The sequence below is a fragment of the Sorex araneus genome, chromosome 4, assembly GCF_027595985.1.
Source record: "Sorex araneus isolate mSorAra2 chromosome 4, mSorAra2.pri, whole genome shotgun sequence".
Lineage (NCBI taxonomy): Eukaryota > Metazoa > Chordata > Mammalia > Eulipotyphla > Soricidae > Sorex > Sorex araneus.
Genome location: NC_073305.1, coordinates 202,961,573 through 202,986,379, shown reverse-complemented (window position 1 = coordinate 202,986,379; position 24,807 = coordinate 202,961,573). Strand labels below are relative to the sequence as shown.

The 24,807-nt window shown below is 49.0% G+C and overlaps 1 protein-coding gene across 4 annotated transcripts in view; it reads left to right on the top strand.

The window, feature by feature from the left end:
• The window catches only part of CALN1 (calneuron 1), a 554,332-nt gene that overhangs the window by 180,399 nt on the left and 349,126 nt on the right, over positions 1–24,807 (top strand). For all 4 annotated transcript variants that reach the window (XM_055134277.1, XM_055134280.1, XM_055134281.1 and 1 more), the window contains one exon: positions 1,918–2,042. In XM_055134277.1, the coding sequence (XP_054990252.1) occupies positions 1,918–2,042 (125 nt within the window). The remainder of the gene's footprint in view (positions 1–1,917; positions 2,043–24,807) is intronic.

Here is a 24,807-nt window from a genome sequence, read left to right as displayed (position 1 = left end):
CCAGCTCGGCCCAGCAGGCCCAGCTGCAGGCAGGAAGAAGGTCTTGAAGCTTTCCACATCAGGGCGGCCTTCAGACGAGGGAGGTGTCGGTCCAAATCTTCACTTTCAAAACTGGCCTGAGAGAGACGAACATCTCTGAGCTCAGAGGAGATGGTAGGAGGTGGGCGTCTTCAGAGAAAGAGCTTGCGTTCTGGTGTAAGTGGAAGGAGCGATGGGGTGAGGGTGAGGGAGGAGGTAGATTCATCCTGGTGGAGAATGAACGGACCCTCGACGGGGAGAAGCGGGTGCTCTTTGGAAGCAGCGTCATGTCCAGCCATGGGCCAGTGCAGGTCCGTTGTGTCGGCCGGGGCAGCTCTGGGACAGCTCCGGCCCGTGTGTCCCGGGGGTGTGGAGGCTGCTGGCTCTTGCTCGGCAAGTGTCTGCTTCACTCTCGGGGCCCGTTGGTGAGCGCTGTCCCAGTTGTTAGGATGAGTGAAAAGTACCTTTGATAGAAATAGAGAAATCAGGAAGTGTGGCCTATTTTCCAGGGACGGTAATGAATTCATTTTTAGACATCTTGAGTTTGAAGCGAGAGTTTGACATCCGGGTGGAAGTGCCGGGCGCTGAGCCGGGGCTGCTTTGTGGCAGGGGCTGTGGAGAGCTGGCACTGTGGCCCTGACCCTCTCCCGAGCCCGCTGACTCTCGGGCATCTCCTGGGTGATCTCTCAGGAAGCAGCTGAGGTGTGTTCTAGTCTAGACAGGGGTAGGGGTGGGTGGGAGTCCTGTGGGCCCGTCGCCTGCTGTCCCAGGGATTACCTGCCTCGTGGGACCGACTCCTTGAGTAGATTTCCGGAACAGCTCGGTTTGGGGGTCTCAAGTTCCCTGCAGCTCACAGCCTGTTACACAGGAGATTGCAGCTCAGTGCTGAGGGCAGTGTGGGTCCACCACGGTCCCATAGGACACTGGCAGGGACCCTGCGCCCGGACGCCATGCTAGTGGGGACATCCCCCCCAACCCCGCCCAGTTCAGCTAGCAAAGTTCTGTGTCCAGATAGATGGACTTCACCCCACTCTATAATTGACCCCAGACTCCCCACCTATCCCTTAATCCTGCCCAGAAGCTGGTCATGTCCCCTTTCCCCTTGTGGAAGCAGATGGGCACACGCCCAGTCACCCACTCGGGTCCAGCCACCTCAGAGCACCCCCTCTCTAGCTACTGCCTTTTCCCCCCTGTGTGCCTGTTCCTTCTCCCCACGGCTTGCTGGGTCGTGCCGGGACCTCCGTGCCTGTGCTGCCCGTCTCTGTGCCGAGGGCCTTAGACTTCTGGGGCTGGGCTGAAGGCGCTTTGCTGTGCGAGGCACCCTCAATGGGTAACAGGTCAGGCCTGAGAGTGCCAGGGTGACCGACCAGGAGTGCGGGCAGACGCTCGCACCCCCCACCCGTGCCCCTCTTCAAGGCTATACTCCCTCCCCTTGGGAGTGCTGAGCTGGGGGGAACGTGAACTCTCGGGTCTCCGCACATCCCAGCCAAGGCGTCCAGTCCCTGGACAGCCCAGCCTCCCTGGGCTGGACCAGGGGCCCTTCCTGAGAGGTGTGGGGAGGAGCACCGGGCAGGGAGTAAAAGGCATTCTTGTCCACATGGAGAGGCAGTTGGGTGGCGACCCTGGGTGTCTCTGTCTGCAGGGACGATACGGCCCCAATGCGTCATGGACCGGGGCAGTGAATTGGAATGTCAAGGCGGGGGAGGGAGTGTCCGAGATCTCTGGGGAACACGCAGACCCAGGGGACCCTGGTAGTTCTGGCTTTCCCTTGGTGCATGTTCTTGCTGTTATAAAACAGCCGGTGGCCACCTGAGGCGGGGTGGTCCTTTCAGGGAGGCGAGGAGGAAGGCACGCTGACGTCTGTCTCTCCCACCCCTCTTGTCTCTGTCTGGCGCGCAGGGAGAAGATGCCCTTCCACCACGTGACCGCAGGCCTGCTCTACAAGGGCAATTACCTCAACCGGTCGCTCTCCGCCGGCAGCGACAGCGAGCAGCTCGCCAACATCTCTGTGGAGGAGCTGGACGGTAAGGAGCAGCCCCCCGGGGGGAGGCGCCTGTGGCCGCTGTGTGTCCATGGCGGCCACGTCAGTGTGGCCAAGTCTAGCAGTGGTGTGAGGGGACGAGCTCGGAGAGTCTTGGCTTCCATGGGGGGCCAGACCGAGGCCTCTCGGCAGCCTGTGGTGGACTGAGACACCGATCGAGGGAGCCTTCAAGCCTCTGAGGAGAGTTTCCTGTTTCTGCAATCCCTGTCCCCAAAGGTGCTGTCCCCTCTCCACATTGCCCTTGACGATGGGGCCCGGCTGCACGGGAAGCTAATGTCCTGGAAATGGCCGTGTCTTGACTCGTGGCCATGGTACTTGAATTCTGCCCAGATCAGAATCATCTGGAAGCCGTGAGGAGGCGGGAAGGGACAGCAATTACCTTAATTGCCTCTGTTCCTTTGTCGCACAGTCCGGCCCTGAGCACCGAGGGCAGGATCAGAAATGGGGACAAATCTGAGGACACGATGACTAAACCCAGCCCGGGACAGCACCCTGTTTTCTGCCCTGGGTATACCAACCTCATCACTGTAGCAACTGCACTGTAGCACTGTCGTCCCATTGGTCATCAGTTTGCTCGAGCGGGCACCAGGAACGTGTCCATTATGAGACTTGTTGTTACTGTTGTTGGCATATCGAATACGCCACGGGTAGCTTGCCAGGCTCTGCCGTGTGGGCGGGATATTCTCGATAGCTTGCTGGGCTCTCCAAGAGGGGCGGGGGAATCGAACCCCATCGCTACAAACACAAAATGACAAGGGCAAAAGGAATTTGTATCTAAGAGACTGGGCGGACCCCCTCTCCCCTACCACACACACACACACACACACACACACACACACACACACACACGTGTGTGTGTGTCTAGATGCTATGGCTGCTGGGGCTGAACAGGATGAGTTTCCCCCCAGTGTTGGGGGATTCTGTGTTCCTTCTAATACTGTTTCCAAACATAAAGCTTACATTTGCTTTCTAAAATAGAGAAAGTAAAAATTACCCTGGATGGCCCACATAGCTGCTTCTCCGTTGTGGTGGCCTGAGCCAGTGTCGTTTCTCACCAGCGGAGGGGTCAGCGCCAGCTCGGGGCAGGGAAGCGGGCTGGCTTCTCAGGCTGCAGAACAGGGCCTGGGCCGGCTTCTGCTGCTCTTGTCACTGTGCGTGCAGGAGGCTGGCTTCTCTGCATGAAGGGGCAGTGTAACGGCGGAGGTTGGTGGACTGGGTCCCCCCCCCCCCGCCCCGTGCATCTGGGGCGAGGGGAGCAGGGGATATGTGGATGTTCTGAGGCACCTCATGGAGGTCTGCACCGAGCTGGGGTCACAGAGATGCTCCTGGCCTTCAGCAGCTAAAGGACATTTCAACGTGGACCCCTAAGCTCGACAGCAGGACCCTGATTCAAACTGAGCCTTCCTCCTGCCCGCCCAGAGGCAGAGGAGAGGCCCAGAATTCCCTGTACTCCTGCGTGCGCGCGCGCGCGCGTGTGTGTGTGTGTGTGTGTGTGTGTGTGTGTGTGTGTGTGTGTTCTGCTCCAGAGGCAGGTGCAGTAGTTAGAGGTGTTTCCGCCCGCGGGGTCACTGGAGTCCATCCTCCATCCCCTGGTTGGGGCATTAGTTAGCAGGAGGGGTTTGCAGCCTCCTGGGTGGGCCCAATACAAAGATGTCGTGGAAACCGGGAGATAGTCCCGGGGTCCGGATGGCTCTGAGGAGGCTCTGCTTCCCCGAGTCTGGAAGTCTGATTCACACGCCCTGCCCTGCCCTCCTAACTGCCTTTCCCCGAGCACTGTGGACTCGCTTTCGGCCCTTCTCCGGCTCAGGGCTAGGCTGTCCTGTGCTCTGTGCCCCGAGCAGGATTCACAGTTCCAGCTGTGACTGTCATGGCCAGGGCTCCTGAGGGGAACAGCCTGCTCCTCCTCCTGCTCTTCCTTCTGCTCCTCCTTCTCCTCCTCCTCCTCCTCCTCTCCTCCTCCCCCTCCTCCCCCTCCTCCTCCCCCTCCTTCCCCTCCTTCCCCTCCTCCTCCTTCCCCTCCTTCCCCTCCTCCTCCTCTCCCTCCTCTCCTCCTTCCCCTCCTCCTCCTCTCCCTCCTCTCCTCCTCCTCCTCCTCTTCCTCCTCCTCCCCCTCTTCCTCCTCCTCCTCCTCTTCTTCCTCCTCCTCCCCCTCTTCCTCCTCCTCCTCCTCTTCTTCTTCCTCCTCCTCCTTCTCCCTCCTTTCTTCTTTCTTCTTCTTCTTTTCTTCTTCCGATGCACAGGGGTTACTCCTGGCTCTACCCTCAGGAATTACCTCTGGTGGTACTCAGGGTACCAAATGGGATGCTGGGAGTTGAACCTAGGCAAGGCAAATGGGTCTCAGGTGCGTTGCAAGGCAAATGCCCTACCCGCTGTGCTATTGCTCCAGCCCCCCACCAACTTGCCTTCTGAGGACACACAGCGCTGCATGGTGGGGTGAGATCACGAGGAAGCCCTCCTTAGAGTCCGGCTGTCCCTTGCACAGGTTCGTACTTGCAGCTTCCTGCTGATGGGTGGGGGGTGGTGGAAACAGGCTCCCTGTGTCAGCAGGATGGAATGCCCCTTTCCTTCAGTGTCAGGTCAAAAGTTCCCCATCCGTGGGTGGTTCCCCTTCAGAAAACAGCCTTGAAAGGAACTGCCTGTCACCCAGGCCAGCCCCAATTCCAATTGCCGGCGGGAGCTTCCTAGTTCTCTCATCAAAGCTCAGAAGGCAGCCATGCCAGACTGGAACAGAAATCCCTCCACCCAGTGGCTCCGATACACACATTAACCGCAGTGTCCGTTCCCTGGGCGGAGCGTCCCCAGGGCAGTGAGACTGCTTCCTCTGGGCATAGAACAGTGCTCCTGCTGCAGTGGATTCGGACTGGGAGCGGGGTCACCCCATGGAGAAGGTATTGCGTTTTTTTTTAATTTTTATTTTATTGAATCACTGTGAGATAGTTACTAGCTTTCACATTTGGGTTATAATCTCACAATGATCCCTCCACCAGTGCACATTCTCCACCGCCAATATCCCGGGTATAGCCCCCTTTCCCACCCTCCCCCTGTCTCCATGGCAGACAATATTCCCCATACTCTCTCTCTACTTTGGGGCATGATGGCTTGCAACACAGACACTGAGAGGTCATCATGTTTGGTCCATTATCTACTTTCGGCATGCATCTCCCATCCCGACTGGTTCCTCCAGCCATCATTTTCTTAGCTATCCCTTCTCGGGGAGCAGGTATTGACTGTAGGAGAGGCCTCTGGGTTTGCTGGCTGGCGGCTGCAGTGAGTCTGGCTCCTCCTTCCCAGTGGGCCTGGCCTGTACCTCAGGGAGGGAGGAGCTGTACCATCGATGTGGCACTTGGCGGGTGTCTGCTGGGCCTCAGACACGAACACGTCCATGTCCCAGAATGGGGATTTCTGGTAATATACTGACATTGGGGGTGTTTAGGCCTGAGTTTCGAGGTCTCCTGCGCCTTTCCAGTAGAAGCCTTATCTCAGTGGTTGACCCACCTCACCCTGCCTGGGCTGCTTTTTACAGGCACCTGGTTTTCTTTCTCAGCATGCCTGCAAGTATACATGCGTGAAGGTTTTTGTGAGTAGGGTCCCGGTCTACTTTCTCGGCGGAGGGGATTTCCTCTCTGGCTTCCTGAGCGGCCACCTTGACCGTGCGCAGGTGGGTTGGTCCTTGTTGGTCCTTGTTGGTCCCAGGGGAATCCTCGTCTCCCCTCACTGGGCAGGGCCGACACCTCCCACCTTGGCTTCCCTGGGGATCTTGTTGGGACCTGAGTCTGCCCTGGCTTGGCGAGGACTCCTAATGTCCCCTCTCTCCAGAACTTTCCTTGTTTTCTTGTGTCTCAGCAGGATTGCCTGGGAGATTGATAAGTCATCTAGGTCCAGTTTTAATTTCTCTTTGAGAAAGAAGAAACTAGGATAATAGCTACCTGTTTGTACCTTTGCTCTATCACATTTTATTTTTTGGGAGGGCCTCCCATGCCCAGCCCAACCTGGGGACACTTGGCCAACCGGGTGCTAGGGCCTGAGGATGTGGTGTGGCTCAAAACCCCTGGACCATCCCCATGTGGCTTGGAGGTGACTTTCTGCTCTAGAACTTCATTTCTCCTCCCCCCCCCCCCGCCTTGTCATGTTGTGGTGATGAGCAGGGATGCAGGCAGCGGAGCAGGGCACAACCCATCACCATGGAGCCATGCCGCTGCCCGCCACCTCTGGCCTCTGGCCTCAGCCTCCCAAGGGCTACTCCCCATTCCAGGTGCTTCATTTCCCCTGTGCCTGGGGCTCAGCATCCGGCCAGACATTCTGGGAATCTCCACACAGGGTCTGAGGGCTCCTCACTATAACTTCAGCCCCCGAGTGTGACTAGGGCTGGGATTCATTCCCAGGGTTCAGAGCCAGGAAATAGAGGCTTCCCCTGCATCTCCCCACCCCCACGCATGGGGCCCTGCACTGCCTGAGGTCAGTCACTTTTCACATTCCACTCAGTTTTCTCCTGTCCGTGGTGGGGGATGCGGGGACCTTCTGCTACCATGCCCAGAGCAGAAGTCTGCTCGTATTATTTTTTCCCTGCAACATTATGACTCAAATAATGTTCATCATCATGAATCTTAACCTTTTTTTTTGGGGGGGGGTCACACCCGGCAATGCACAGGGGTCACTCCTGGCTCTGCACTCAGGAATTACCCCTGGCGGTGCTCAGGGGGCCATATGGGATGCTGGGAATTGAACCTGGGTCGGCCGCGTGCAAGGCAAATGCCCTACGCGCTGTGCTATTGCTCCAGCCCCGACTCTTAACCCTTAATGCTGCTCATGATTCTTTGTTGTGGTTTCGGGGCTGAAGCACACACTTGACCACGACCATCTGGTCACCACTTCTCCAAGACTTAAAAGTTAGTTTTCCTTTTCTTTTTTATTTTTTAATGGTACTCCCCCAAAGTGCTCAGAGCGCCTAGGGGCTTCTCACGGTACTTGGCCAGCAAAATGGTTCAATGGTGGTGGGCCTGAAGATGTGGAGCCGGGGATTTACTCCTGGGCTACCCTAGTAGTGCTCAGAAGGCTTGGGGGGTGGGGGGCTGGGATGATTCTTGGCCCACTGGCTGATGATTCAATGTGAGAGCCCGCTGCTATGGTGCTGGAATTCTTAGTCTCCACCGTGTGGTGCTCTCTGGCCTCCAGGGCCACCCCCAGAGATGCTTTCGGGGACCCTGTGATACTGGGGCTAGAGCCAGGCTTGGCCACATCCAAGGCACGACGTGCTGTCCCTCTAGCCTCGTAATCTCAATTTTTTGCAAATGTCCAAAATGGAGGTTTTGGCTAACCTTGTCAAGGTCGCCTGAGAGCGTGTTGGGACTGGGACAAAGTGTCACCTGATTTCCAGACTATTGCCATGGAACTTTGTTGCGCTGAAGGCTTCACGTCACTATAGAAGACCTCGGCGTATTACTGCTACCACTGGACAAGCAGGGGTGCACGTAGGTTCTTGCTAAGGTCAGTTGTTTATGTTCTTGTTCTCTCTTTTCCTGTGAGATTCCAGAGACCACCTCCCGCCTTGCTCATTCGAAGACACTTTCCTCCATGGAGCCCTCACGTCATGCTGCACCCACAGAAAGTGATGCTCACAATCTTTTGATTTATTTCTTTTTATTGAATCATCATGAGATACACAGAAAGCTCCTCATAGTCAGGTTTCAGTCAGACAACGTTCCAACACCTTCTCTCCAACATTTCCCACCACCAACATCCCCAGTTTCCCTCCTGCCACGCCCCTCATCCTACCTCCCAGCCTGCCCCTCTGGGATGTCCACAGTCGTATCTGGAGAAGGCTGATGCCTCAAATTCTGTCCTCCAGAGGAGGCGATAAAATGTACACCCTGAGCCACATTATCCGCCCTGAGTGGGAAGGCCACTCAGAGGCTCTGCTCTGAGCTGGGAGTTAGCCTCTCCACTTGGGTCTTTTATCTCCCTGGGCACTGTCCTCTCACAACCCTGACCTACCTTCAGAGAGAAAGCCTCTGTGCAGTGTCAGGAAGCTTGCGTGGCAGCTCTGAGGAGAGATCTCCTTGACATGGTTGCTGCCCGGAGATCTCCCCATTAAGGGGCATTCTCCTCTGCCTTCTTATACTTTCTCAGCAGCTTGTTCTGAAAATGCAAGGCTGACAAGGTGACCAAGAAAGAAGCCTGAGTACCTTGCTTGCCACGTCCCTTGTGTTCATTGTCATGCATATGCTGTCTGCATCAAAAGTGATTGAGTGATAGCATGTGATAAAAGGAGCAGCTTAGAAATAGAAATCAGAACTCCACATATAAAGTGGATGAAAACACATGACCCTCTCAAGGAATAATTGACTGAACGAGCATTACATTAAAGTCAGGCTTCCAACAGGAGCTGCCTTTTTCAACGATAGTCTTGAAGTATCTCATTGGAAGAATATCTTATCACTTGTGTTTAAATCGGAGCCCTTGGACTTATCATAAAAAAATATTCAATGTGCAAGTACTTTGTATTGTTATTTCAGAGATGGTGGAGACTTTCAACTCTTTTTCACTCTCAAATTTCTGAAGATTTTGGAGGCCTGAGGTGCTGGTGTATAAATGATGATGATTCTCAGTGAAGGAGGAGCCTGTATTCTGTCCAGAGACAGAAGACAAGGGCAGTGCATTGTTTCAAAAGGTCCCTCTGATTTTCACTCCTCAGAACTGCTTGTCGCTGCAGACAGGAGTGGTGTCTGGTGTGAAGGTTCGAGATCTGTAACAAAAAGGCAGGATTTTGACCTGGGATATTGGAGGAACAGGCGTTACCAGTGACCATGCTGTTCTATCATATAATAAGCTTGGTACTGTTCCGGTGGAATATTCCACTACAATGGAGAGGCATCTTAATAGATCGACAAGGTGATTAAGATGAAATACTTCCCCAGATAATGAAGGAAGTGAACCTGTTGAGCAGAATGGTTCAGCATTATCCATCTGGATGCTGAACGGGATTTGCCAGAACTCATCATTTTGATATTGGCCTCATGGAAATGAAGCTGCGTTAGTTCGTGGTAATTGGCCAATAGCAGTTTCAGCTGTATCCTGGGACTGTGGCATGCTCTAACAGGGCTGGCAGACGACTCTTTCCCCTCCACAGTAGCATCAGGGCACCTAAACACTGCTCTACATCATTGAAAAGCAGGTGATGAGCAAGGGATATGACCATTTTGAAGTATAAAATTTCCTTATCAGATGGTCTTGGCTAGTTTAATTCTCCAAAAGAAAAAATTCTCTCAGTTTTCATTGAGACCTGCATTGCTGCATTGTGGTGTAATAAATTATTCCAAAGCTAGCTGGCTTTTTTTTTTTTTTGCTTTTTGGGTCACACCTGATGATGCACAGGGGTCACTCCTGGCTCTGCACTCAGGAATTACCCCTGGGAGTGCTCAGGGGACCGTATGGGATGCTGGGAATCGACCCCGGGTCGGCCGTGTGCAAGGCCAACACCCTACCCGATGTGCTATCGCTCCAGCTTTACAAAAAAAAAAAAGAAAAAAAAGAAAAAAAAGGAAAAAACTGGCTTTTTACTCTTTTTATGTGGGAATTCTTGATTTGATATCTGGCACCAGATAGTTCACTTCAGGATGCAAGTGGCTCTGATTGAAGTGTTGCATTATGTGGAAGTTTCTGGACTCCCTCACTAGGTCTTAGCGCTGCCTATAAGAACATCCTACAGACGATGTTCCCAGCTCCAACTTCTTCACCTCTTTGTTATGGCAAACTGTCATAACAGGAGAGCGAGGAGAGAGAAAGGGGACTTGATGACTTTGTGTTGGCTGAAAGCTAAGCAGGAGTCTGTGATACCTAGGTCCTGGGTACAAACCTCTGTGGTCAGCAAACATTCAGGCATCATCTAAGCATTAGGAGGTTCCCACAAATAAACTGGCTGGGCAGGCATTTGATGGCTGATGTCCCCCAGCCATCATCCCCAGGCTGGGACAGCAGGTAGAAGAGGGGGTTATGGGGAGATGGAACCCACTCCTGAAGTCCATAACTTAGTCCCTTTGGACAGGATATGTCAGTGTGTTGAGTCCAACACAGTGGAAAGAGGGTTTCCCAACCTTCCTCTCAGAAGTGTAGATCGGATGGGGGCAGGAGTTTCCGAAGGCAGTGCAAGTGCCCCATCTTCCCTTCTGCTCATGCCTGCTCCTTTGACCAGAACATTGTTTCTAGTTGTGTTTTCTTTCCCAGTTTCCTTTCACTCTTCTGGGAACCCTACCTGTATCTGGTGCAAGTCCGTGGATATTTTGTGTTGCTGTTTCTTCCAAATTCTAAACATTAAATCAAGTTTTAAAGGCATTTTTCTTTTTTTTTTGTTCTTTCTTTTTTTATTGGGACATGAGAGAGAAACGGGCAAAAGCATAGGGAAGAAGGAACTTTTCTTTCTATTTTTTATTTTATTTTTAATTTTTTAAAATTTTATTGAATCACTGTGAGATAGTTACAAGCTTTCATGTTTGGGTTACAGTCTCACAATGATCAAACACCCATCCCTTCATCAGTGCACATTCCCCACCACCAATATCCCAGGTATATCCCCTCTTTCCCACCCTCCCCCTGCCTCTATGGCAGACAATATTCCCCATACTCTCTCTCTACTTTTGGGCATTAGGGCTTGCAACACAGACACTGAGAGGTCATCATGTATGGTCTATTATCTAATTTCAGCATGCATCTCCCATCCCAACTGGTTCCTCCAGCCATCAATTTCTTAGCTATCCCTTCTCTATTCCATCTGAAAGGCATTTTTCTAACACTAAAGTTTTATGGTGCTAGAGAAGTAGAGAGAGAGTGTGTGTGTGTGTGTGTGTGTGTGTGTGTGTGTGTGTGTGTGTGTGTGGTGTGTGTATGTAGCTGCTGGAATCAGCATCCCCAGACCCTGAGGAGTTGCTGGCCCAGGGGCTGGGCAGGCTTTTGCACACTTGGGGAAGAGGTGCTCCTAGGGCCAGGCAGTTGGTTTGGCTTTGCTGGTTATTCCTCTGCCGGTCCCAAGAACATGAACCTCAGCATCATCTCAACCATCTGGAAGGTGATTTAGCATCTCTGTCTGGAAGCATTGTATGGAGGACAGGTCCTAAAATTCTTGGTCCGGTGCCCTCTAAGCAATTTGCAGAAGACTCTGGAGAGCTTAATTGCTGTGCCGTCTGGTGCTCAGGTGGGAAGCAACATCCGGGAATAGACCCAAGAATTCTGCCTCTTGCATCTCTGGGATGGTCACGTAGCAGCTTCAGGTCCATCTCGATTCCCTGCCACCCTCTGAGACCCTTTAGAGGTGACTCTGGGGAATGCGCTGTGAGCTGAATCCTCACGCTGGGTTGGAGGGAGAATGGGGAGCAGAAAGCTTGCCAAGATCAAAAGCCGACCCTGGGTTCTTCACCACCTACTTTAGTGTTTACAGTAACTTGGGGTGGGGGTGGGGGCGATGTTCTTCCCGCCCTAACACATGAGGGGTACTAACATGGAAATGATTGTTACACGAAGCTGAGGATTGGTGGGTCTCTACTCAGTAGTCTCAACCTCCCTGCCCCTCATTAACTCTTATTTCTCCTGGTGGAGGTTTGCATGTAGATGGGTAAGGGGAAAGGAGTCAGGTGTGCACCTACCTGACTAAGCAGCTGGGCATCAAGGCAACTGTTAGTTAGATGTAGAAGGCATCCATCATAGACCAGCCTGCAGGCTTCTGAACAGGGAGAAATATGATCATGAAAACAAAGGTCAGAGCATTGGAGGAGGCCAAGGCCCCGTAAGAGCTAAATTCTGAGGTCAAAGCATTGAAGACAGAGATTTTTGAACCTGCCTTATATTGAAGAGATGAATCTGAGACAGGGACCCCTAGGCTGGGCCTCAAGACCCCAGGGGCCACTCATTTCCTTGATAACAGGGTCACAGGTGCCCAGGAAAGAGGCCGGAGCCTTTTCTGCCCGTTTCCGTGGCTGTGCTTCTTGTAATACATTTACTCCTCTTGTCCTCCTCACATTCTCAAAAGCCAACATCCAGGAAGGAACCCTGAGTTTAAAAAATAGGTCACTTGTTTGTGCTCAGTTAATTTCCTTTATTGATTGACAGTGCCCCTCTCTTTCACACGGAATCAGACACCTGCCGTAACCCATTAGCTAGCTTAGATTTTTTCAGAGACGTTCACCCTGGCTCCCGGACATGCAGACCTCTTCTTTCAGGGTATCCTAGAAATCCACTGCTGGTTTTTTTTTTTTTTCCTGCTGAATAGCAGCCACAGAGAGATTGGGTTTCCTTGACGCTGCTGTCTCTGGTAGCACTCCGCCCAGCTGCAGCCCAAGGGTGAAGGGTTTACTTCTTGCCCACGGTGACGTGTTCCAGATTCTCTTTTTGTTTATTTGTTCGAAGCTTGATCTCAACGCTGTAATTTACAAAGTCATTTCAGGTATTCCAACACCAGTGTAACCTTCCTGCCAACGATGTCCCCTGTTACCTACCACCCCCACCCCAGCCTGTCCCCTTAGCAGACACAAAATAATTTACTGTATATTGCTTGTTAACAACATAGAGCTCACAACGATCTTACAGAAGTCACCGTCCAGGGATTTACTGAGCTGGTAGGCGCCAGTTGAGCCTTCTGTGCTATTGTTTTCATTGACTGAGCTTGGTGGGCTTCTACGAAGTGGGCTTCTACAACTTTCCCATCTACTTTTCTGTTTTCCTGCTAGGCTGTCAGGACTGTGAACTTCGGAGTGTCTCACAGCCGGCTGTGATCGTCACTAGGGTGATTCAGCAGCATGGGTCGGCTCAGTTTCAGCTTCTGAGATTGGTTGTGGTGGGCATGGTGGGAGGAGGTGGAGTGCCTGGCCCTCCAGCAGGGCGGGGACTCAGTCGGCCCCATTCTGAGAGGACGCTAGTGATCTGGGCCTGAAGATCGGGCCTCCCAGATTCAGGTGGGCTGCGGCTTCTCTCCTGTGCTCCAGGTTCCGGGAGTTGGGGGAAGCTTGGTTTAGCCCAGGCTTGTCACTGGTCCTGTCTCACTGATCTTGGGAAAGACTGAGACATTGACTCGTGTTATGGCCTCCTCTTTAAGGGCACCCCCATCACAGAGAAGGCTTGTAGCCTGAAGCCCGGCAAAGCTCTAGAGGAAGAAGCATCTCTCAGCAGGCTCGGGTACAAGAGACTGCAGGAGATTCCAAGCTCCTCTTTCTCCTGCCTATCCAAAGCCGGTGGAGATGAAATGACCTAAAGAGAAAGTGTGGAGCTCCAAACCTGCTCCGATCGGGACTGGGCCTCTTCCGCCCAGATTCCCCATTTTCTAGTAGCTAGGCGGTCACACCCAGGGATTGCCCCTGGCGCTGTGTAATCCCACCAATGGCCACATCCAGAGACTATAAAACCAAGCTCCTGGAAGCGACATCTTATAGCCTAGTTCTCCCTCTGGGAGAACCTGGCAAGCTACCAAGAGTTTCCTGCTCACTTAGGAGAGCCTTGCAAACTCCCCATGGCGTATTCAAATGCCAAAACCAGTGACAATGATGGGTCTCATTCCCCTAACCCTGACTTAATTTTATGAGGAAAGGAGTGAAAAAAATTTCACTGAATGAAATTTGAAAAAAAAAATTTAAAAAATTTTTCTGAAAAATCTGAAAAAATTCCTCACAAAATTAATTTCATTAACTAAGAGTCTCCAATACAGCATCGTTGGGAAGGATGAGTAAAGAGAGGCTTCTAAAATCTCAGGGCTAGGATGAATGGAGACGTTACTGAGACCGCTCGAGAAATTCGATGATCAATGGGATGATGATGATGATGATGATGATGATGATGATGATGTGTTTTACTTGGGGGCCACACCTGGCAGTGCTCAGGGGCCATTCTAGGCTTGCTGCTTGAGGTTTTACTCCCAACAGTACTTGGGGGACCAGGTGATGCCAAGAATCAAAACTGTGCCTTTGAGGTTTAAAGCATCACAGTATGAGCAGAGCCCATTGAGCTATCTCTCTGGCCCCCAGTGTGGAGTATGTTTTGCCGTGAAGAACCAAACTCCATGAAGCTGAAATTTGGTCATCTGCTCATGTTTTTCAGGAGGAGTGTGTATGTGTGTGTTCCTAGTTTTTCAGGAATGAGTGTGTGAGTGAATATGAGTATGAGTGAGTGTATGTAAGAAAGTGTATATGTGAGGGAATCTGAGTGTAGTGTAGTGTGTGTGTGTGTGTGTGTGTGTGTGTGTGTGAGAGAGAGAGAGAGAGAGAGAGAGAGAGTGTGTGTCTGTATAGAAATAGAAAGCAGTAATTTTGAGACTCCTGATTCTGGACCTGTGCCAAGCCTTCCCCATAGAATTTCTGGAATTCCACTGACCACAGAGGACCTTCCTTCTTGATGAGCTGAGGTGGTTTGAATTTATAATTCAGCGCAGATGTTACTGGGTGGGGATGGCGGATACTGGGGAGAGGGTCTCCCAGGGGCTGGGAGTTTCTCTGAAGCCACATGATGCATAACTGTGTCATGTGACAGTCTTTTGTCATCATCTTTACCCCGCAGAGCTGCTCTTCTCCTTCATCCTGCTCTCTCTCCTCCCCTTTCTTTGGCCCCTAGACACCTGCTGGTCCTGCTGTGGGGAGGGTGACTGATGGGTTCCTGGAGATGAGAGTGATTCAGTCCCAGGTTTAATGGGCCTTCCAGGGCCTTCCATGTCTTTCCTCATCTTCTATGTGGGACCAGGGCCAGGTTGGCCCAGGATTCACCTTGGCTAAGAATTCTTCAAGGTGAAATATCTTTCTTGAAGTAAGAAATGATACAGCTTGACATCTCGTTGAGCACTAATAGTCTCAGCAAAGTGTATGATCCTGCAATGGGACTGTTTCATTAAAAAATGTCTATTGGGGCTGGAGTGATAGCACAGCGGGTAGGGTGTTTGCCTTGCACGCGGCCAACCCGGGTTCGATTCCCAGCATCCCATATGGTCCCCTGAGCACTGCCAGGAGTGGTTCCTGAGTGCAGAGCCAGGAGTAACCCATGTGCATCACCAGGTGTGGCCCAAAAAGTTTTTAAAAAATAAAATAAAAAATGTCTATTCAGGCTCAGGGACTGGAGCGATAGCGCAGCTGGTAGGGTGTTTGCCTTGTATGTGGCCAACCCAGGTTCGATTCCTCTGTCCCTCTTGGAGAGTCCGGCAAGCTACTGAGGGTATCCCGCATGCACGGCAGATCTGGCAAGCTACCCATGGCATATTTGATATGCCAAAAACAGTAACAACAAGTCTCACAATGGAGGTGTTACTGGTGCCTGCTCGAGCAAATCGATGAGCAATGGGACGACAGTGCTACATTCAGGCTCAGGGAGATAGATCAGTGGCCAGGGGTACATGTAGGAGTCTGAGCTGAGCCCCGACAACTGCCTGGTGTAGTCTTGGAGGCCCCTAGGTATCTACCAGGTGTGGTCCTTGTAGTCCCAATACCCTTGGACTTCCTGGGCAAAAATCGCCCTGTGTATTGTGTGTTGTCTGAGTATCACTGCAAGTGGCCCCTACATCTCCAAAACACTGCTTGGGAATCTTCCCCTCCATAAAAAGAAAAACTAGAATATTTATTTATTTTTTTTTAATTTATTTATTTTTAATTAGAGAATCACCGTGAGGGTACAGTTACAGATTTATAAACTTTTGTGCTTATACTTCCCTCATACAAAGTTTGGAACCCATCCCTTCACCAGTGCCCATTCTCCACCACCAGTAAACCCAACGTCCCTCCCACCCTCCCCAATCCCATCTCCCCCCCACCCCACCCTGCCACTGTGGCAAGGCATTCCCTTCTGTTTTCTCTCTCTAATTAGCTGTTGTGGTTTGCAATAAAGGTGTTGAGTGGCCGCTGTGCTCAGTCTCTAGCCCTCATTCAGCCCGCAACTCCCTTCCCCCACATGGCCTTCGACTACAATGTAGTTGGTGATCGCTTCTCTGAGTTGACCTTTCCCCGGAACGTGAGGCCAGCCTCGAAGCCATGGAGTCAACCTCTTGGTACTTATTTCTACAGTTCTTGGGTGTTAGTCTCCCACTCTGTTATTCTATATACCATAGATGAGTGCAATCTTTCTATGTCTGTCTCTCTCTTTCTGACTCATTTCACTCAGCATGAAACTTTTCATGCCCATCCACTTGACTACAAAATTCTTGACCTCCTTTTTTCTAACAGCTGCATAGTATTCCATTGTATAGATGTACCAAAGTTTCCTCAACCAGTCATCCATTCTGGGGCATTCGGGTTTTTTCCAGATTCTGGCTATTGTAAACAGTGCTGCGATGAACATACATGTGCAGATGTTGTTTCGATTGTACTTTTTTGCCTCTCTGGGATATATTCCCAGCAGTGGTATTGCTGGGTCAAATGGGAATTCAATATCTAATTTTTTGAGAGTCGTCCATATTGTTTTCCAGAAGGGCTGAACCAGTCGGCATTCCCACCAGCAGTGAAGAAGGGTCCCTTTCTCCCCACATCCTCTCCAACAGCGGTTGCTTTTGTTCTTTTGGATGTGTGCTAGTCTCTGTGGTGTGAGGTGGTATCTCAAAGTTGTTTTGATCTGCATCTCTCTGATGATTAGTGATGCAGAGCACTTTTTCATGTGCCTTTTGGCCATTCGTATTTCTTCCTTGGTAAAGTTTCTGTTCATTTCTTCGCCCCATTTTTGATGGGGTTGGATGTTTTCTTCTTGTAGAGTTCAACCAGTGCTTTATATACCATTGATATCAACCCCTTATCTGATGGGTATTGTGTAAATATCCTTTCCCATTCTGTGGATAGTCTTTGGATTCTGGTCACTGTATCTCTTGCGGTGCAGAAGCTTTTTAGTTTAATGTAGTCCCATTTGTTGATCTCTGTTTTTACTAGATTGCTTAGTTCCGTGTCACGTTTGAAGATACCTTTATCTTCAATATCGTGGAGGGTTTCGCCGACCTTGTCTTCAATGTACCTTATGGTTTGTGGTCTAATGTTGAGGTCTTTAATCCATTTTGATCTGACTTTTGTGCATGGTGTCAGGTCAAGGTCTAAACCCATTTTTTTGCATGTGGTTGTCCAGTTGTGCCAGCACCATTTGTTAAAGAGGCTTTCCTTGCTCCACTTCACATCTCTTGCTCCCTTATCAAAGATTAGATGGTCATACATTTGGGGTTGTGTGTAGGGATATTCCACCCTGTTCCATTGGTCTACGGCTCTGCCTTTGTTCCAGTACCATGCTGTTTTAATTGTTACTGCTTTGTAGTAAAGTTTGAGGTTGGGGATGGTGATGCCTCCCATCATCTTTTTCCCAAGAATTGTTTTAGCTATCCTTGGACGTTTGTTATTCCATATGAATTTTAGGATTGCTTGATCCATTTCTTTGAAGAATGTCATGGGTATACTTATAGGGATCACATTGAATCTGTATAATGCTTTAGGGAGTATTGCCATTTTGACAACATTGATTCTCCCTATCCACGAGCAGGGTATATGTTTCCATTTCCTCATGTCCTCTTTGATTTCATGGAGTAGCGTTATGTAGTTTTCTTTGTAAAGGTCTTTTACTTCCTTGGTTAAGCTGATTCCGAGGTACCTGATTTTCTGGGGCACGATTGTGAATGGGATTGCTTTTTTCATGTCCCTTTCCTCTGCCTCATTGTTTGCATATATGAAGGCCATGGATTTTTGGGTATTGATTTTGTAGCCTGCAACTTTACTGTATAAGTCTATTGTTTCTAAGAGTTTCTTAGTAGAGGTTTTAGGCTTCTCTAGATATAGTATCATGTCGTCTGCAAATAGTGAGAGTTTGATTTCTTCCCTTCCTATCTGGATGCCCTTAATCTCTTTTTCTTGTCTAATAGCTATCGCAAGTACTTCCAGTACTATATTGAAGAGGAGTGGTGAGAGTGGGCATCCTTGTCTTGTGCCTGATCTCAGAGGAAAGGCCCTTAGTTTTTCCCCGTTGAGGATAATGCTTGCCGTAGGCTTGTGATAGATGGCTTCGACTATCTTGAGGAAAGTTCCTCCAAACCCCATTTTGGCGAGGGTTTTCATCATGAAAGGATGTTGGATCTTGTCAAATGCTTTCTCTGCATCTATTGATATGATAATATGGTTTTTATCTTTACTTTTGTTGATATGCTGGATTATGTTGATTGATTTCCGAATGTTAAACCATCCTTGCATCCCTGGGATGAATCCCACTTGGTCATGATGTATGATCTTTTTGATGAGTTGTTGGATCCTATTTGCTAGTATTTTGTTGAGGATCTTCGCATCGGTGTTCATCAGGGAAATTGGTCTGTAATTTTCTTTCTTAGTGGTGTCTTTGTTTGCTTTGGGTATTAGGGAGATATGTGCTTCATAGAAACTGTTTGGGAGAGTTCCTGTTTTTTCAATTTCCTGGAAAAGTTTGAGGAAAACAGGCAATAGGTCTTCTTTAAATGTTTGGAAGAATTCGCCAGTGAAACCATCTGGGCCTGGGCTTTTGTTTTTGGGGAGGTTTTTGATTACCGTTTCAATTTCCTTAACATTGATGGGTCTATTCAGGTATTCCAGGTCTTCTTTCTTCAGTGTTGGGAGATTATAGGAATCAAGGAATCCATCCATTTCTTTTAGGTTCTCCTTTTTTGTGGCGTAAAGACTTTCAAAGTAGTCTCTAATGATCTTTCGAATCTCACTGGTTTCTGTTATGATGTCCCCCTTTTCATTTCTGATTCGATTTATTAGAGTTTTCTCTCTTTCTTTCTTTGTGAGACTTGCTAGCGGTTTATCAATCTTATTTATTTTCTCAAAGAACCAACTCTTTGTTTCATTGATCTTTCGGATTGTTTTTTTGGTTTCGATGTCATTAATTTCTGCTCTAATTTTTATTATTTCTTTCCTTCGGTCTGGTTTGGGGTCCTTTCTCTGGTCCTTTTCTAGGGTCTTGAGTCGTGAAGTCAAGCTATCTATGTGGATCCTTTCTTCCTTCCTGAGGAATGCTTGGAGAGCTATAAATTTTCCCCTTAACACGGCTTTAGCTGTGTCCCATAGGTTTTGGTAGCTCGTGTCTTCATTCTCATTTGTTTCTAAGTATCTTTTGATTTCTTCCTTGATTTCCTTCTTGACCCACTCATTGTTCAACATGGAATTGTTTAATTTCCAGGTGTTTGATTTGATTTTCCGTATTTGTGGGTGGTTAGCTTCTATCTTCAGCGCATCGTGGTCTGAAAAGATGGTTGATACAATTTCTATTTTTCCGATTCGATTGAGGTATGTTCTGGGGCCCAGTACATGGTCTATTTTTGAAAATGTTCCATGTGCACTGGAAAAGAATGTGTATTCTTTCTTTTTGGGGTGTAAGGCCCTGTATAGGTCTATTAGGCCTCTCTCTTCCATTTCTTCTTTCAGAGTCAGTAAAACTAGAATATTTAAGTGGTGTAGAGACGAGGCTGGTGCTGTGGCTGCAGTCATGCACATTTCATGGCTGTGCTCTCAGAAGCAGAGTCCTGTCTGCAGAAAGCCCGTTAAGAAGAAACATTGATTTCTCTGAGATTCTGATACTAGTTTGGAGTCGTAATATATGTGTTTTTGGCTCTCATGCATTCCCCACTCAGGCTCAGCTCATTTGTCTTCATACAGAAGCAGCTCCGTGTGTGAGCTCGAGATGGCTGGGAGTCGCCTGGGGAGGCTGCTGAGGGGGACTGCAAGAGGGAAGACCCAAAGCTGGGCCTTACACACCATGGAGCACCGTGAGGCCTTTAACAGACGGCTAGGAAGGGACACATCAAGTGCACGGGTGCAGCCATGCTCCCTGCCTTCTGCCCCAATTTATTCTGGTGCAGAACAAAGGAAAACAAAAGGAAAAACTACCTCAGAATGTTTTTATACACCTATAGGAGTATCTGCTTTCTGCAAAAAAATTTTTTTTAATTAAAAATGCCTAAATCTCAAAAAAAAATGAAAGTATGTTGTTTAATCAAAACAGAACTTCCTAGAAAGCAATAACGATGCTCACTAGAAACATCTAAATATTTAGAAATTAAACAAATCAGTTCTACATGACTCAGGGTCAGAGTGAAAGAAACCAAAAAATAGAAAGTATTTATATTGCATAAAATGAAACCAAAATTAATTTTAAAATTTGTGGGAGACTGATAACGATAAATACTTTTTTTTATTGAAAAATACTGGGATCCAACTACTGTTCTAGATGCTGGGTATATACCAGGGGAAAACAGAAAATGTACTTTAAAATCATTTATGTTCCACTTGGGGTGCAGTGCTATTAATAAACGTATCAAATAAACAAGCAAACAAACAAAAAATACCTCCCATTCGGGACCAGAGAGATAGCTCAGTGGGTAGGGTGCTTGTTTGCCTTGCATGCAGCCAATATGGGTTTGATTCCCAGCATTCCATGTGGTTCCCCCAGGCACCACCAGGAGTAATTCCTGAGTGCAGAGCCACTTTGAGCATTGTCAGGTGTGGTGCAAAAACAAGAAAACAAATGAACAAACAAACAAACAAAAAGCCCTTCTGAGCCTGGCTCAGTTCAGTGGGCTAGAAAGATGGGCCCCCAAAGGTTGAGAAGTGTCCAATGTATTCAGCTCTCCGGTTGGTCTAGCTTGCTGCAAGCAGGTTGTTCATTGGTCAGGATGCAAGGAGAAGGCCTCAGCTGGTCTCTCTATAAAGTGGGGATCATTGTCTTGGAGTCACACTTGACTTCATAGAAGAAAGTTGTGAAAGGGGCTAGTCATTTAGTATAAACTAATCAGTTTGTAGAATGTAGGGTAATGCTTGCATATGCAGGTCATAATAATCAAGTCTGTTCATTACATTTAATCAATAGATAACATGATTATACACATTCTCCACATTCATTGTATGTCCAGTGGCCATCCCTGTGTTCCAGGTTGGTGACCAGCATGAGCCCCAATCAGGACCTCGCCCTGATGAGCTCCCCTGAGACATTAACCCCACGTAGAGGCATGTGCTGGACAGGGGTCAAAAAGAGCCTCATGCCTTCCAGAACTCATGCACCTCTGAACTTCAAGTTCTCAGTTGTAAAAATGACGATGCAGTTATTGGAGTTGCTAGAATACCAAAAGTATAATATTATTTGCTCCTCTGATTATTATTTTAACAAATATTGTTTGGTGCCTTAGATGTTTTAAATCTGTCCTAGGCTCCAGAAATAAGTAGTGGACACACAGTTTTTCCCTTCACCCCCATCTCCACTTTGTGGCACTTTTGCTTTTGCAACAGGACATGTACTATAATACAGGTTGATAAATTACAGAAAATTAAAGGAGCAGGATTAGAGTGTGTGAAAGGCAGAATGGGGGCAGCTGTTTCAATCCAGATGAGAGATGATGGTGGGTGAGACCACCATGGTGGCTACAGGGTCTGGGGGAGAGCTTAGAGGCAGGATGGATTTGGACGGTGCATTTACCAAGATTCATTAATGGGATGGCTGTGGAGGATAAGTGTTGGGGATGACCTCGATACTTTGGGTCTGGTACTAGGAGAATGGGGAGAAGGTTCATAGAGCAGTGGGAGCTCCGAGTGCCCAGTGCACGCTCACAGATGGATGCTGACCCAGGCAGAGCAGCTGATAAGGCCACTGGACGGTCCAACAGAGGGGGAGGCTTCAGAATTCCCCAGGAAAATACCTGTGTGGTGTGTGCAAAAGTGGGAGCTGAATAAGTCCATAGTTCATATCAGTTGTGCGTGTGTGTGTGTGTGTGTGTGTGTGAGTGTGTGTGTGTGTGTAGGGCTCCCAATGGTGCTCAGGAACCTATTGAGGCCCCTCCCAGGAATTCTCTGCAAAATGGTCCAGTGGGTCAGTGTGAGGGTCTGGGAAGGAGGTGCTGCTTGGGTCTGGCAGGGGTTCAGGTTACCAGGCACAGCCTGGTGCTCCAGGGGGTTCTCAGGGGCCTCCAGGCCTGCACGTGACAATGCTCGGGGGCCCTTGTGGTGCCGGGAATCAAACTAGGATTAGCCACATGCCAGGTCTGTGTACTGTATTAAACTTCACTAAATTACTTTTTAATTGACTGAGATACTATGGTTTATGATACTGTGGAATTGTGCACATAATTCCAACACCAGTGTATTCACCTCCCTCCCACAGCAGCACCCCAACTTATTTTTGTTGGTGTTTTGAACACACCCTGAGGTGTTCAGTGCTTACTCCTGGGTCTGTGCTCAGGGGTCATTCCTGGCAGTGTTCAAGGGACCGTTTGTGGTGTTGGGGATTGAACCTGGGTTGGCCACATAGGAGGCAAGGGACCAGCTGCTGTATTATCTCTCTGGCTCTTATTTTTCAAATCTTTGTTGAGGTCCTGTGATTTACAAGACCGTCAATGATAGTTTTATGTGTGTTTCCAGCACCACAACCACTACCGGAGTACCTACCCTGCTTCCCTCCACCAAGGCCCAACATCCCCTTCCATCAACCCTTTCCCCTCCCATAAGCCCCTTGTTTAAATTTATTTATTATTTTAGTCAACGTGATTTATAATTTTATAGCACTATCAATGATAGGGTTTCATGAATACAGCTTCTCAACACTGACAACCACCCACCCACCCACATATACCCCAAAGTGTCTATTTCCCTCCACCATTGTCTCAAAGTCTCCCCTCTCCCCACCTGCCTCAACATCCCCCTTCCTTTGCCCTGACCCCCGTTTCACTGCCATGGTAAGCTCAGTGATATAGATCACTTTGTATATTCTGATGCTTTGGACCATTTTTTTTATATCTTCTTTATATCTCACACATATCCCTGTTCTGTATCTATTTCCTTTGGACTCACTTCACTCAGTATGACCCTCTCTAGTTCAATCCATATAGTGGTAAAATTGTTCAATCCATATAGTGGTAAAATTGTATTTTTTCCTTTTTTTAGATCAAAGTAAGTAGTATTTCATTATGTATATATATACCACAGCTTCTTTAACCCATTATACCTGTGCACTTGGGTTGTGTCCAGATTTTCACCATCATGAATAGTGCTGCAATATAGGAGCACAGATGTCTTTTCTGATTAGAGTTTGGAGGCCCTTGGGATAAATGCCAAGAAGTGGAATTACTGGGTCTTGTGGGAGCTCAATTCCTAGTTTCTTGAGGACCACATTGTTTTTAAAAAGTATCAAAACAGTTGACATCTCCACCAGCAGTGGTGAGGTTTCACTGGGCCTGGAGTACTGGAATGAACGCATCATGGGATATCCACCGAGTGTGCAGGAAGCTGTGAATCTGTGAATCTTTGTGGTGCCTCTGGGCTGGATGATCACTGGGGTTTCAACACAGTGACCCCAAACCTCTCCTGCCCATGAGGAGGTGCAGGGCAGAGTCAGCATCTTAGCAGGCCCATTGGGAGCAGTAAATTTCTGTTTCTTCATGACATAAGCCATTTGTACTTTTAAGTATTTCTTTAGTCATTGAGTCTGTGATCTAGCATAGTTTATGTGAGTTTTAATTATTTGGCTTTCATTATTTCATTGTTGTATTATTCTTAACTGTCATTTATTTTTTTTGATTAAGAGTTTTTTGCAACTTTCACCTTTTACCTTGAATGCCTTACAACTTAAAATATCCCTTTGAAGGGGCTGGAGTGATAGCACAGCGGGTAGGGCATTTGCCTTGCATGTGGCCGACCTGGGTTCGATTCCCAGCATCTCATATGGTCCCCCGAGCACTGCCAGGAGTAATTCCTGAGTGCATGAGCCAGGAAAAACCCCTGTGCATCACCGGGTGTGACCCCCCAAAAAAATAAAATAAAAAAAAAGAAAAGAATGTATGAGAGAACTATCCAACAATTTTTACAATGTGATTGAAATCTTTTGGGGGAAAAGTTGTGACTGAAATCTTACGGTTTGGCACACCCCTTCCCCACATCCCTGTCTAAATAGGTCACTTAACAAGGAGAAAAGTGCTGCAGTGCGATTCCACTGGACAACGTTTGATGAAATTATTCTGAGATTATTCTGAGTCATCGTGGGGGTGGGCGGTGGTCACCGTGAGGGTCCTCTTCAGAGAGTAGCATGAAGACCAGGGTCAGAGAGCCAAGTGAGGAGAGCGGCAGCGAACTGACGGGAAGATGTGCAGCTGCTCTCTCTGAAGACGGGGAAGGGACCACACACCGGAAGTGCACATGGACCAAAGCTAGGGAAGACACAGAGACAGGGACTCTCCTAGACCCCCGCCAGGGTCAGCCCTCCTGACACCCGGACTGTAGGCTTTCTGAACTCCAGAGCTAGCAGAGGGCATTCTCGTGCTGTTTATGGAAACACCACAGCAGCCATCAGAAAGTAATAGAGGGTCCTCTTGAGGGACTGAAGAGATCAGTGCTCGTCTTTCATTAGAGAATCATTTCTTGAGACCGCTGTCCACTGCAGGACACGTGATTCAAGCCTGCCTGTGCCTAGAATGGAGTGTGGCTGGGCCTTGGCTGCTAAGCGGGGGGCAGAGCCTGTGGCCAAGTGGAGGCTGTGGCTGGAGTAGAGGTTGTGTTGGAAGTGGAGGCCGTGGGGGGCACCATGCAAGCAGGAGATTTCTGCGGAGCAAAATGGGTTGGCTGGACAGTGGGGAGGGGGCTCCAAACAGATAGGACTGAACAGGACAGTGAAATAGCCAAGAGGCCATATTCTAGTTGTTTTTTTCCTTTTGGCCACGTTCAGGCATTTTATCTCTTTTCCCATTCAGAATGTGTACTTGGAAGTGAAAGTGGGACTAGGGAAGGCCACTGTCCCTGAAGGAGTGAGTTCCGTGGTCAGGGGTT